Source organism: Scomber japonicus, chromosome 15 (assembly GCF_027409825.1).
Source record: "Scomber japonicus isolate fScoJap1 chromosome 15, fScoJap1.pri, whole genome shotgun sequence".
Taxonomy (NCBI): Eukaryota; Metazoa; Chordata; class Actinopteri; order Scombriformes; family Scombridae; genus Scomber; species Scomber japonicus.
The window spans coordinates 10737833-10752046 of NC_070592.1; the positions used below are offsets into that span (position 1 = coordinate 10737833).

A 14214-nucleotide genomic window follows, 5' to 3' on the forward strand; every position below is an offset into this window, starting at 1 on the left:
ATTGTTGTTCGGTACAAAACACGACATTTTAGGTTGCATCTCTGGCTTTGGGAAATGGTGATCAACATTTTAAAGAACAAACTATTCAATTAATCGACAAAATAATCAATAATGAGAATAATCAGAAGAAGCCTACTTCTTCTACTTTGTCTTCTTCCTTATTGAATCATTAAGAATCTATAAATGTACAAATATTGTTCATAAAACAATACAAAACAACAACAAATGACATTACAGTTAAAGACAGACATATCAGGTAGTATATTGCCCCAAAACATCACCAACCATTATTAATTGAGTTGACAGATTTAAAACAGCCTACATTTTATAATTAATTTGAATTTAAAAATCATATTAACTTGAGACTTTTCTGGAGCTACAATATGAACATATTTTGAAAAAGAGGGATTGGGGAATCTGTAGAAAACATATGAATAATGACAATTGGACAATGGAGAGTTTGTATACTGTATGAGAAAGTACCTGTTTCATTACAGTTTCATCTTTTGACAATATTACAGTTATTATCATGAACATGCATGAGGGTAGCACATGAAAATACACACAGATGCACTTGTGTAGCTCTCTAAAAGGGAATTTCAGCCGCCCACATTCTGCCTCGCAATTAACAAAAGGTTTGTCTTAAAACAGTTAAGTGCTCAAATGAACTCTGAAATAGGTTTTACTTGCCATAATCATTCTTCCTGTTAATACTGACAATTAGCAGATCTATTCATAATGCACTTAAAATGTCAGTGATGGGGGACAAAATCCACAAGTCTCCTTCTGTGCAAAATGTTTAAAGGTTTAGTGGAACATCCAAATTAGTCCAAACTACTAGATATCTTTCACAGTCATTTTAGTGCCAAAGTCCCTCTTTTTGTTACTACACTTCCACTGCAGCTCAAAAGGGAAACACACAGAGGAAATTTGATGCTGAAAAGATTGTAAATGTGGCAGATATCCATTTGATATGGCTAACTCAGACTGCTGAAGCTGAATAGAAGCTTCAGATGAACCTTTAAATGCATTTTTGTACAAAATAACTGTGCGGACACACTGTGGACCACTAACATTTAAAACACATTGCACAGGGATCTTTTAATTGCAGGCATGAACAGGAGGAATGATTACAGAGAGGAAAACCTATTTCAGTGTTTGGACACCAGACTGTTGTTTAAACACAGTCCTTTAACTCAAATTTACCTTTGAATTGGGTCTTACCACAGCAGGATAAATTTAAGCAGCCTCCTTGTAGATGTGTTTTGTATCTTTAACACTGACTATTCCATTCTGTATTTAACTTTTTGTCAACATTTTAACAGATAAAATATAAAATAGAGATAAAATAGAAACTGTGCATTTCAATTGAACTTTGTTTGTTGGTTTCCTGCTCTCTTTCTTTCTTACTCTTTCTGTCTTTCTTTCATTCTTTTTTCATTTACTCTTTCTTTTTTTTCTTTCTTTCTTACGCTTTCTTTCTTTTTTCTTTCTTTGCCCCCGCCCGTCCAAACAGTCCCGCTGTTATAAAACACGCTGCCACCAAGCTCTGTCGTCACACTGGGGCGGGCTCATAATGGCCGAACTAACCAATAGAAAAGCGAGAACGGGGGTGATTGACACCTCGATGACGACGGATTGCGCCCCAGCTGTCACGACGCGCGAAAGATCAAAATTTCTCTCTGGTGTGCGGATCAGGCGGGAGGACGAGAGGCGGCCGAGCTAAATGCGCTTTAAACGACTAAAATAAACCTCTTTGCCACGCAGACATTAACTTTTGGAGGTCTGTTGTGGATGCTACGCTTTAATAATACGTTGTCTTTGCTTGTTTATTTGACAAAAAAAGGCTAAAAACCAACCGGCGGACAAATGAGCCTCGTCCTCTCTCAACAACAGGTGAGGAATTGCTCTCAGTTTAGACTTCTAGCTACCACCAACATATCCTCACATTAGTTAGACTTTGTAAGAACGTACCGACGATATAGTGAAAGTGTTGTAATATGAAGACATTTGCTAATTTTATATATTGTTAGCGTTAGCCAGTTAGCTTTAGTTTAGCCAGCTGTGTCGGCCTGCTCACTTCGACTAAAGCTGTCTTAGTGAAGCATTTTACTTCATCACAGTTAAATGTCACACAGTATATAAGCAGCTTTACTACATATCCTCTATGTGTTCCCAGCCGAGTCACTGAAATAGTCTATTTCTGTGTGCTTTCACTGTTTTAATGTAAGCCTCATGCAACAGGAGGAAGCTAACCTATGTGCTTCATTGTTTGCTTTATTGCAAGGCGCCACTGATGTTGTTTAACAGCCATTTGGCCTCCTAAAGCTACACACAATTGACCTCCATTTTTCACGTCAACTTCACAAGGGAACCTCATTTCCATTCACACATTCACACAAATATAAAAACATGCCATAACTTTTAAGCTACCACGTTTAATCAGTAAGTTGGACAACTATCACTGATGTTAACCTGCCTGCTGCTTTTAATATGACAGTAATAATGATTAATAATTGTAGCAAAATTGTGCCTTAGCTAGTTTAGACATTGCATTGGATGTGTAGATAATTTTCTGTGTAAACAAACATCAGAGTAACTTGCAGCCACCACATGTCATGCTATTAAAAGATGAATTTGCATGTTGGTTAATTTCTCTTTTGTGTTGTGGTTCCCAGGCTGAGAGCCTCCCAGCTGTGGCCCAGACAGCAGCAGAGAGCGACTCAGACAGCGGGATGGGCTCTCCAGCAGAGGAGGTGGTGACTGGGGCGACTAACAATAAAGATGATCGACCAGGTGAAGTAACACAACAGTAGAAGATGATCTTTAAAATTAGAGCACATGTACAGTTGAGGCTTTCTTCTTTTTTTTGATACACAGTTTACAGTTTACAATAAGTGCAACAGTCAGATCACTATTTGAAAGGCAAAAACAAGTGCTACAGTAGATACGTTTCACAAGGAGATGTACAGATAACAGCTTAGCAACACTGTTTTTCAAGATAATTGTTTTGAAGAATCACATTTATTTAAAGCGGCTAAGCAAGAAGAATAAATACATTAAACCAGAATATAATTAGTAACAACAGATAAACAATTTTGTGGTTTTAGTCTCATAGTATGTTGTCATGCAGTTCTTTTTTTATTTACCCCAATGTTACGCTGCATCAAGGAAGTCCCACATATTTGGTATATTTATTGCATTATTTGACTGTATCTAAATGTTTATTTTGTGTCCAGATTCTGACGACGATGAAGACATCACAGCTCACAGAAAGCCTCGCCGTAACGCCATCAGAGACAGTGACAGCGAAGAGGAGGAGGAAGCGGCGGAGAACAGCGTACACATGGCCGAAGCACTGGTGTTATCTGCCTCCAGCGGAGAAGAGATGGAGACCGGAGAGGTGGAAGAAAAGGACGAGAGCAAAAAGAAAAGGGCGCAGAAGAGCAAGAGAATAACTCGTGCTCCCATTGACAGCGACGACAGTGCGCCTGAGCAAGACAAATTTGATGAAGTGGAGGAGGAAGAGAAGAAGGAGGTGAAGACAGTGAAAGAACGGAAGAAGAGGGAGAAGAGTCAGAGGCATCGGGAGAAAAAGGAGAAACGCAGCAAAGCAGTGGAAAAACTAAAGAAGAAAGAGAGATTCTCTGAATTGAGTGAGGTGAGTGCAGCTTGTTCGTCTGTCAATAACAATTTTTCTTCTACTTGTTCCTCAGAAGATTTTGTTTATAGTGTTTGGTACGTCAAGGTTTCTTATCTGGTCTGAAATGTTAAATAACGTACAGGCAGAATTTAGTGAATGTTGTAGAAAATGTTTTACTGATGAGATATGCATTATATTGTGTTTTTAATGGATTGGATTATATAATTTTGTACCCAGGATGCACCTCTTCCTCGGGCTCTGAATGACAGTGGATGCATGCTGGGTGACAATGACCTCTTTGACACTGGTCTGAATGAGGAGGAGGACGAGGAGGAAGAAGAGTCTCTGGAAGCCATCCGAGCTTCAGTCCAGCTTAAGATGAAAAAGCACAAGGTACAAATACGATTTACGATTTATATATTTCATTAGAAATATTATTACTTTAGATTGGATCGTTAGCTGTATTATCATGCCGTTTCACAGTTGTCTAGTTTGACCTTTGTGTGACTAGTTTGAAATGTTGTTGCAGGGCCCTCTCCTGGATGAGTATGAAGATGAAGATGTGCCAGAAAAACCCCATCGTGTGGTAAGCACTGCCAAATGTTGTGAAATTACAGGACCACATGGACTCAGTTTGTTGCAGTCTGCAGCCTCTCTGTTAGATGCCACTAAATCATGAACGCTGCTCCTTTAAAACCAAATATTTACCAAAAAGAGTTTCTCATTTACAACTTGTGTGGTGTTTTTTAGGAGAGGAAAGCTGCACGTGCCAGCAAAGAGGCGATGAAGCAGCTCCACAGTGAGTCTCAAAGGCTGGTCAGAGGTCAGTTTACAGACACACTTTTTTAGTATTTTTTAAAAAACATTTTATTTATCATTGGAATGTTTTTACTGCTGCTTGTTTGGCGCTGCCAGCAAAACCTCAAGCTGAATTGGTTTTGGATCCTAATTTAAAATGTGTGGTTCACATTTTAAAAGGCTTCCATTCTAGTGAGCCATCTCTGACTTGTTCCTCTGTTTCTGTAGAGTCTACACTCGGTCTGCCCTACCACATTCCTGAGCCCAAGACCCTCAACCAGTTCTTTAAGAAGAGGGCGAGGCCAGAGGGTCCGGCCATGGCACTGTTGAAGTAAATACAAAAACAAACATTTAACACATCTTTCAGGTTAGCAGTAAGGTACAAATGCTGATGGATTCCAATAATTATTTTCTATTTTTGCTTTTTTTGTAGACTGATCTGATTTTCTGTCGTACACACACAATCAAACTAAGTCAAAAGATTTGAGGCTACAATAAAAACCTCCACAAATTAATATCCTAACTTTCCCTTCAGATCTACAAAGTATTCAGCGATGATGTTGGAAACACTTCCAGCTCCAGCTCCAGCTCCAGCCCCAGCCCCAGCCTCACTTCCTGAAAACCGTCCCAGTGAACCCCAGCAACCATCCACAGAGACAGAGCAGGACTCCCCTCCCTCTCTGGATCTCTCATCCACTCAGATCCAGCCCTTACTTGAGCCTGCCGCCGCCTCGTCCCCGCAGCAGGAGAGCCTTAGTCAACCCAGAGAAGCTACTGAGGGTCCAGAAAATGCCGATCAAGAATCTGGGCCGATGCTTTACCTCTCTGAGAGTCTGACCGAGTCAGTCCCAGCAGACGCTGTGATGAATTCTGCTTCTGGCTCTGGAGATGAAGCCTCTGCTGCACCTCTAGAACAAAGCCAGACTGCAGCTATGTCGGATACTGAAGCCCAGCAAGAGGAGGCTCCATCTGGGGCTTCGGTTGAGCCTCCAGCCCCTCAGTGTCAGAGTGCTGATCCAGCTGCAAAAGAGCCCTCAGTACAGCAACCCACTAAGCCCAAGAAGGACAGATTAGCCAGACTGAAGGAGCTTGGGCTGCACCCCCCACCTGTCGTCAAATTGTGTGCTGATGAGGGAGCTTTTGTTCAGCTTGAGTTGCCACAGCTCAACCCCGGTGAGTCACAATCCTTTTTGGATTTCAAGGGATCAAAAATAAGACATAGTCATAAGTCAGATTAAACCTCCATTAATGTTATACTGAGATCTGTTATTCCCTCTCTATTTCAATCAGGTGTGGAATCCCTGAAGGAGCGCTACCTTCGTCACGTCCAGGCACCCGTTCGTCCCCAGCCGGCGCGCACGATGCAGCTCAACATCATCCGCAAAGACAGCACGCCGTCAGGCCAGGAAGAGCTGCTCGCTGAGTCTGTCACCGTGACTGTTAAAGAGGGAGCGGAGGAACCTCCAGTCACCAAACCTGGTACAGATAAATGGATATAGTCTTAATAGCCTTTGCATCATCGACTGGAAAGTTGAATTTAGTCCTGACTGATCTCCTCTTGTCCTCTGAGTAGGAGAGAAGCTGTTGACTCTGAAGCAACGTCTGCAGCTCGCCATGGCCCAGCGGAGGAAAGAGGAGAGGGCGCGCAAGGCCGAGCTGAATCGCCTAGATAACGAAGAATGTGAAGAGGAAGAAGAAGAGATGACAGATTCAGAGTCAGAACCAGAAGAAGTAAGAGGATGCGATATATCAAATTACTTTACACACATTTTTGCCCCTTTTTTTAAAATTCTCATCATTTCCGTTCTTCTTTGTCTCAGGGTGTAGATGAACTTTTAGGAGGCGATGATGGGGAAGATGAGGCAGAAGAAGAGGATGAGGAGGGCAGCGTGGTCCAGAGTATCAGGAGCCGTTCTCCGGTGGTGCTGAACGGACCCTCGCCGACTCCTGACCTGGTTAACACAGATGGCACACTCATGCTGTTCCCTGGCAACTCCTGCTCTCGCACGGGGTAAGTGGGTGTGGAGTTTGAGGTCGAGTGTTTGTTTATGTTAAAACATTTTGAGACTTTTTGAAAATTGTAGCTTAGAAAATAGATACTTAAATGCACTTGTGATATTTAGTGTTTCATAGTTGTTTAATGTTTTTTTTTTTTTTTGCACCATATGTTTTCTGTTTACATATATGAAGCTTTAAATGTCCTTTTCTATTTTTTTAGTGATGGTGTAAGGAGGTCTGGTCCCTCTGGACAGGACAGCAATAATAAGATGGGTGAGTAAGCTCTAACTTTTTTAAAGTTGGATTCACACCAGTCCTCTCATTCAACATTTTTTTTTTTTTTTTTTTTTAAACTTTCTTTTCTTCCTCTTTCATCCTCGTCTCCAGAAGAGGAAGACTCTCTATCGCTGGTGAAGGACAACAGCCACAACAGCAGCTTTGAGCTGGCGGGCTCCATGATCACCTCCTACCAGCCTGTCAGTCATCAGCGCTCCACAGGCAGAGGTGTTTCCAGCTCCTCCATGTTCCGCTCCCCTTCTCCCTGCCAGTTCAGACCCAGCTTCCTCAGCTCGGCTTCCAAGGTGAGAGAGGATATTCATTTTTTATACTTATAGGTGGATTTTATCCCATCACACCTACCACACATAAATGATTCTGCTTTCCTACATGATGTTTACAGAATAAGATGGTTTAATTTCTTCTTTGTGTCCAACAGAGCTCAGGTAAACTCTCCGAGCCCTCTCTCTGCCTCCCCGTTGAGGATTCCCAAGACCTGTACGCACCTCCCTCCCCAGGTGCTGACTCGGGGCCCCTGGGTGGAGCGGCTGCCGCCCCCAGCCTAGGAGGAGACTCCCAAGGTCGCTTCTCCCTAGAAGACGACACCCACTCCCAGTTACTCGACGCGGACGGCTTCCTTAACGTCGGACCTCGCCCCGGTGCGCCTCGCTCCCACAAGAGGCAGCTGATCCTGGACAGCCTGGACGAAAACGCCATGGATGCCAACATGGGGGAGCTTTTAGGGTTGTGCTCGGGTGTTTTTGGGGGAGCGGGGAGCAGCTCCAGTCGAGGCGGACAGGTGGCAGCGGGCCTCGGGGCAACACAGGAGGATGAGCTGCTCGGGTTGTGCTCGGGAGCGTTTCCGCCCACGCAGGCTGACAAGAAGCAGACGGAAAGTGAGAAGAGTAAGGAGAGAGTAGAGGATGAAGATGCCATGGAGGAGCTGCTGGGAATGTGTTCTGGCAAATTTCCTAGTTCAGGTAAAAGAACATGTGTTTCCTTTTGTGTATTAATTAAAAAGAACCTGCGGTTAAAATCAACTTCAGTTTACTAAATCCATGAAGCAGGCTGCTCCTGAACACCGGAGAGATGTCTGGCTGATTATTGAAGTCACTCAAATGTGATTTCCAGATTCTACTTATGAAAACAAACACATTTAACTATTTACTTCCCTGATGAAAAGTTCTATTTTTAATACTCTCCGACCCTTTCATGTTTTATTGATATTTCTTTAGTTGCTCTCAGTTTGTACCTTGATCCACATTTAGTCTTTTTTAATGCCTCAAAATTTGGATTTTCATGGTTTTAAATGAGTGAGTTGGTGGTTTGCCTCCTGTTTCACAATGTTCATGTTTGTCTTCTTTTGCCTTCAATTTTAGATTCTGCTCACTCGGCGTCACCAGCACAAGACAGGTACTGATCCAATATTTAATCTTTAACCAGAAAGAAAGTTATTGTTTTTTTTATTTCATGTTTTGCTGATTTATATAAAACTTCTTGTGATCCCCCTTAAAAATGTGTCTCCCTCTTTTGCTCATTACCTTGGTCTGTTTTGAATACAATTATTTGTAATATAAGACTCTCAAAGTGATTATTTTTCTCTACAAAGAAAAACAAATCCAGAGGAAGAGGAGCAGGAGGAAGAGGACTGCGAGTTCAGGCTTCTATCAGATGTAGAAAGTCACAGTGAACAGGTAAAAATATTTTTTCTGCAAACACAAAACCTCACTGACTCTTTTATTCATATGAGTGAAATACAAAACAAGTAAATGTTGTCCTTACAGGAAGACGATGATGAGGATGGTGAAGGGGATAATGATGATGAGGTGGAGGATGAGGAAGAAGGGAATAATGAGGTGGAAGAGGAGGAGATGGACGGTGTGTTCTCACCGCAGCGGCCTAAGAAAAAGAAGAAAATGTGAGTGAAAAATCAAATCAACCTTTATTCATATATGTTGAAGCATTCAAGCTCGTTTTAGATATAGTTAATAAGCTGTCTTTTGCATCCTGTTCTCAGGCATTTAGCAGACTTCTTGGAGTCGGAGGCGGAGCTGTCAGGAAGCGACATGGGCAGCGACGATGAAGACGGTGACGGAGGCAGCGAGTACGAGGACGAGGAGCTCCTTGAAGAGCTTCCTTCTGATGAAGAGCTGGCGGACCAGGTCAACAAGATCCATATGTGAGTAACGGCTGATTTTACACCATGTTTATCAGCTTACTTCTGAATAATTCAATAAGAGGTTGTTCTCAACTGTTCATAAAATATATTTCTTATGTTTTAGTTAAATTGCATCAATGTGAGTACAGGTTGAGTCTCTGTGGATGAGCTTGTTCCAGTTTCTCCAAAACTAAGAAGAAAAACTTGATTCATTATATCCAAAAATGATTGTGAATTATTGTTTTAAAAATGTATGTATTGTTTTTAAAGGAAGCAGATCATGGATGATGACAAGCGTCGTCTGAGACTGTACCAGGAGCGTTACCTGGCCGACGGTGACCTGCACTCTGACGGCCCGGGACGAGCTCGCCGCTTCCGCTGGAAAAACATCGGTACGTTTACAGGATGGGTAATTAATGTTGAATAAGAGCTGCAACTAATAATTATTTTCTTAGTCTAGTCATTTGGTCTATAATATGTTGAAGAATGTCACTGTTCCCCAAAGCTTAAAGTAACATCCTCAAACATCTTTTGTTCCAACCAACAGTCCACAAACTGATATTCAGTTTACTATCAAAGAAAGCTTTAGAAAAAAAAAAAAAAATGTAATTAGCCAAGAACACCTGACTTTCTGAGCTACTAATTACAAGTTTCACATTTATTTTGTTACAAATCAAGATATAAGGCAGATACTAATATTGGGTTCTAACACCTTGGTTAAGTGTCTTTCAAAGCTGCTTCCATAAGCCATTTACTCATTTTTAGAGCTTAATTTTGAATCTTTCCTCCAGACGATGGCCTCACCACGGACAGGATGGGAGGTGAGGGTGAGGAAGAGGAGGAGGAAGACGGCGACGGCGATGTCGACCTAGCCGAGATCCAGAGGAGGAAGGAGAGACTGGAGAGAGAGCAGTGGCTCAAAGAACAGGTAGGTTTATAGGTGTGTGATACAGTAGCAGTGTTTATTTAAACTTAGAGATAACATATGTGTAAGCAGCTAGATGTGTGTGCATGCATCACTTTAGTTAGATCACCCTCCTTACTCCTCGTCCTCCTCTTTATAAGGGTGTGTTGTTATTTTATCTTCATTCCTTTCTCTGCGTCTCCTCTCCTCACAGTCTGAACAGAAAGCCAAGAAAGGGGAAGATTTGGATGCCGATGATCAGAAGATTGGAGAGGAAGACAGTCAGTTTATGAAGCTGGCCAAAAAACTGACTGCCAAGACTCTTCAGAGGAAAGGTTGGTATGATACGAGGTCTCACAAGAAGAACCCCCCCCCCCCAAGCTTCAAAAGCATCCAGACATGTTTTCAGCCAAGAAAAACACATTAAAAAAACAGAAGCAGGTAAAAGTCATGTAGATAAAAATGTGAAATAAAGAAAAGGCCGTTTAAAAGTTTAGGAGCCTTGACAGGAAAGGTAAAATCACCTCTTTTGTTTTATTTGTGTTTTTTTTACCTCCAGTTAAAAATCCTGACAGGTTGAACAAGCTGAACACAGGGAAACACTTTTTTACTACTGTTAGTAAACAGGACATGCTGGCAGTCTTGTGATGAAGACGTGATTTACAGTTTCCAGACTTTTAGCCGAGAGAAACGGTCTAATCTTAGATGTTCCTGAGTGATACCCTTTTTCATCCTCTTTAACTCTTATGAGTTGAGACGGCTGTTGGTAACATCACCTGATGTGTCTCCAGCAGCGAAGCAGACACACACACACACATACACACACACTCACACTCGCAGATTGCATCAAACTGCTGGCATGTGTCCCAGCAACCTAAACTAAACTGGATGCAGAAGAAACTGCTGTCAGTCCTCATTTCAACCTGGATAGTTGATTTCCCAAAAAGTTTCAGCATTTTTGTTTCCAGGAAAAAGAAAAAAAAAGATATGAATAGAACTGTGGCTACATGAGTTTTTGTCACTGGGCATTTCAAATCCTCATAGAAATGACAAAGTGTTGCGATAATGAAAACATGTTAAAATCTGCTGTTTATCAACATATTGAGAGTCTGGTTTATTGGAGTGTTTTATTCAGACTAATTAATTCTTATTTATACCATTTTTTTCAAACCAGAGCTCCCAGTGGCACCACAACCAGAGAAGAAGACGTCAGCAGCTCTCAATCCTTTCCAGAGACCCTCGCAACCCTCACAGGTACGTTGCTGGGAACATCGGAGGCAGAAAGTCCTCATTATTTTAAATAGCTGGGTTTTTCAGAAGAGGAAAGCTCAACAAAGTTCACATCACATCTAAGAATTAACATTTACATGTAAGTTGTAATGCTCTATTAGAAGGCCCGACTTCACTGTTTTTAGTTTTTGTCGTCTTGTCCCGTTATTAGAAACATTAACAAATTTATCCTCATTGTTTTAGTGCCTCTCCCTCTTATAAAAAGAATATATTTTAAGACATCTTTGGACTTTGTGGAGACACTGATTATGACGGAGGCAGCCATGAAATTTAATTCTCTATGCAAGAAAACCCTTGAACAGTACTTTTTTTATTTGATTGGCTCTTCTGACTTCTAATTCTGCTGCTTTTGTGGTGTTTTCATCACACAAGTGCTACTACTCAAGAACACGTTACTTCACCATAATCCTGTTTATGTTTCACAAACTGTTGACATCTGACATTATGAAATAGCACTAATTCATCAGTAGTCTGTTAACTGAAGCCGTTATTCTGGATCTTAAGCTGAGAAAACATCTAATGATGAGCTGTTTACTGAGGTCAGCAGGACCCCTGTTTGACTTCATTTATCACTTTGAGTGTAACATCTTTACCAGTTTTATGTCTACTAAATAAAACTTTTACCGATAAGAGTTCTACATGAGAGATGCGATGTGAGCGGATATTAGCCTTTTTAAATATTTAACCAACAACATTCATTACATATTCTCTGTGATCTAGTACGAGGTCTCAGATTAATGTTTTATTGATCTCCTCCAGGTGAGAAGAGGGTCACTCCTGAGTCAGCCTCAATCCGTCCTGCAGAAGCTAGCGTCAATCTCGGAGGGGAATCCTCTGGCGCCCAGAAACAGCCGCGGATTCCTCTTTCAAACGTTGTCTCCCGAGAAGGACAACTCCTCTACCTCGGACGCTCCTCAGAAACAAGTGAGTGAAAGAAAAGACACTAAACGAATGTGTCGTGTCTTCTTATTGGTGCAGATGTAAGAAAATAGGATTGAGAGAGTCAAATAAATCACAGCTTTTGACTTCCACAGTGTAGTTTTTCTGTAAAAGCTCAGGTATATGGTGCTCAAAATATTCTAATATCTTTGATACATGTAGCTAGCAACTTATTCTCTCCTTGTACGGTAGTCCTTCTCAGTATATTCGGAAAATGTGGTGCGCTCCAGTGTACACAACAGAGAAATAAATGGGTAAAAGGCAATAAAGAAAACAGCAGTATTAAGCAGTGAAACACAAGAACCCGATGGTGAAATTCTCCATTGATTTTTTTTTTTTTTTTTTTTTTTTTGTGAAATGAGTGGTCGTAAACTGCAGTGTTGCATATAAGAATTTGCAAACCCCACATCCTGTAACGCCAGGAAAAGAAATGTCGAAATGCTCCAAAAAGTCATTTTTAATAACAGCACAAATATCAGAATGACTGCAGAATTTCTCAGAAGTACTAAAGTAGTGTAATCTCAGTCTGTGGTATGTGCTCATGTGCACACAGTCTGTCCCAAAGCAAATCTGTTTTCATGGCTCCGTATTGCCAAAACACACATTGCGAAAATTCTCTTATGTCCAATTCTCGGTCATTAAGTTGTAACTCACACTGGCTAAGCAGACACCTCCAAGTCAAATGGAAACCAGTTAATGATAGTTGACTGGGGTAGTAGGTGTGTGTGTGTGTGTGTGTGTGTGTGTGTGTGTGTGTGTGTGTGTGTGTGTGTGTGTGCATCTATAATTCCTCAGTGGGAGAGGTGCTGGATACAAAAATCAATTTGTCTGTAATAGGACTCAAAATCAACCTTTTTTAAATTTTATAAGCAACATTTCAAAGCAAATAAAATAAAATAAAATGTAGCTTTGGTTTAGTGTGAGTGGTACTCCTTTTATATAGAGTTCATCAGGGTAGCCGTTCATTATCTACAAGTACTTGATGACAAATGGCCATCAAACCTCACCATTAATCTATAAAATGCAAGTTTTGAGAGTTACTTTTTAAAAGAATCACTGATCTATTTAACAGAATAGACAAAGCTTTATATTGAAAGGGTAAGTGAATATTTGATATCCACTCATTTTTTTTCCCCCTCTCATAAAAGAAGGATAAATTACTGCTCTGGATTTCGCTCTGATACATTTCTCATCTCTGTCTGGTTGTGTCTGTTTGGCAAAGATCTCGCTGTGCTAAAATAAGCACAAAAACAAAATACTTTCCTAAGAGCTTGGAGAGATCTCTCAGTGTGATGGTCATGTGAGAGTGATGGATTGAAGTTGTATACACGTCTTCTATATTTATGACACTAGGTGGAGCCAAAGCCCACACTGCTCACATGAGGCAGACAGATGTTGTGCTACTAGCGTGTTGCTTAAGATGTTTTTAACACCTGTCATCAACGTGTTTAGCAGTGAGAATAAGGCTAAAATTAACTGATACGTTAAGTGCTACACTTTGTAAAAGCAACAGATTTTACAGCTTTAATATCAAGTTGAGCCTCAGTGTTAATAAAAAAGACTTTGATCCCCAGATGATGAAGAAGAGGGGGCAGGTGGCGGCCATCAACCCGACAGCTAAGAGGGTCTGCAGAGAGAACAAACCTGCAGGACAGACGAAAGGACCCCAGAGAAGCATTTTCAACTACCTGAACTACTGATGTCACAATGAAACTGCACTGAATGACGATCACCAGCAGGCTGGGAGGCCGCCTGTCTTTCTGCTGATGGGTACCCGAATTTCAATCAGTTTTTTTTTTTTTCATTCACCAATAAGACTTTAAAAATGAAGGAGGTGACCAAAGTGGCTGGTGGACGTCCTCATATGTACATATACGGATGGTCATGTTTACGTCACCTTTAAAAGAGCAAACTATAAAGCACAACTGAAGCATCATTTGATGATCTTTTTTTTACCTTTTTTTTTCTTCTAACACACTCGCTCACTCCGGTAGTTCAGCTTCAGTGTTTCTACATTTCAAATCCACTGTGGCGATCAGAGGGAATCATCTGACACATCTTACTTGACTTTAATGGGACTACTTTTTCTTTTGTCCATTTAAAAATGTTTTATCATGTAAATAGGATTGGTTTGGTTTTAAACTGACAGGGATTTTTTTTTGTATAATGATTTAAATGTATTGTGTTTTTACAGTGTAAATAAAAGTG

The 14214-nt window shown here is 41.0% G+C and overlaps 1 protein-coding gene across 1 annotated transcript; it reads left to right on the forward strand.

Annotated features, from left to right (window-relative positions):
• Positions 1 to 1717: 1717 nt before the first annotated feature.
• Positions 1718 to 13943, forward strand: LOC128373719 (claspin). Its single transcript, XM_053333876.1, has 24 exons — positions 1718 to 1896; positions 2679 to 2796; positions 3240 to 3661; positions 3881 to 4036; positions 4173 to 4229; positions 4394 to 4466; positions 4670 to 4772; positions 4977 to 5614; positions 5732 to 5920; positions 6015 to 6172; positions 6262 to 6452; positions 6660 to 6712; positions 6827 to 7020; positions 7155 to 7695; positions 8095 to 8128; positions 8325 to 8409; positions 8500 to 8633; positions 8733 to 8894; positions 9144 to 9265; positions 9665 to 9801; positions 9992 to 10112; positions 10952 to 11031; positions 11827 to 11991; positions 13581 to 13943. Exons 1-24 carry the CDS (start codon positions 1870 to 1872, stop codon positions 13704 to 13706), a joined length of 4086 nt encoding a protein of 1361 aa, XP_053189851.1. The 5' UTR covers positions 1718 to 1869; the 3' UTR covers positions 13707 to 13943.
• Positions 13944 to 14214: the final 271 nt, after the last annotated feature.

Coding starts and splice junctions, on each gene's coding strand:
- LOC128373719 (XM_053333876.1), top strand. CDS start 1,870: ATGAGCCTCGTCCTCTCTCAACAACAG. Junction 8,895..9,143: donor CAGGTCAACAAGATCCATAT/GTGAGTAACGGC, acceptor TTGTTTTTAAAG/GAAGCAGATCATGGATGATG. Junction 11,992..13,580: donor CGGACGCTCCTCAGAAACAA/GTGAGTGAAAGA, acceptor TTTGATCCCCAG/ATGATGAAGAAGAGGGGGCA.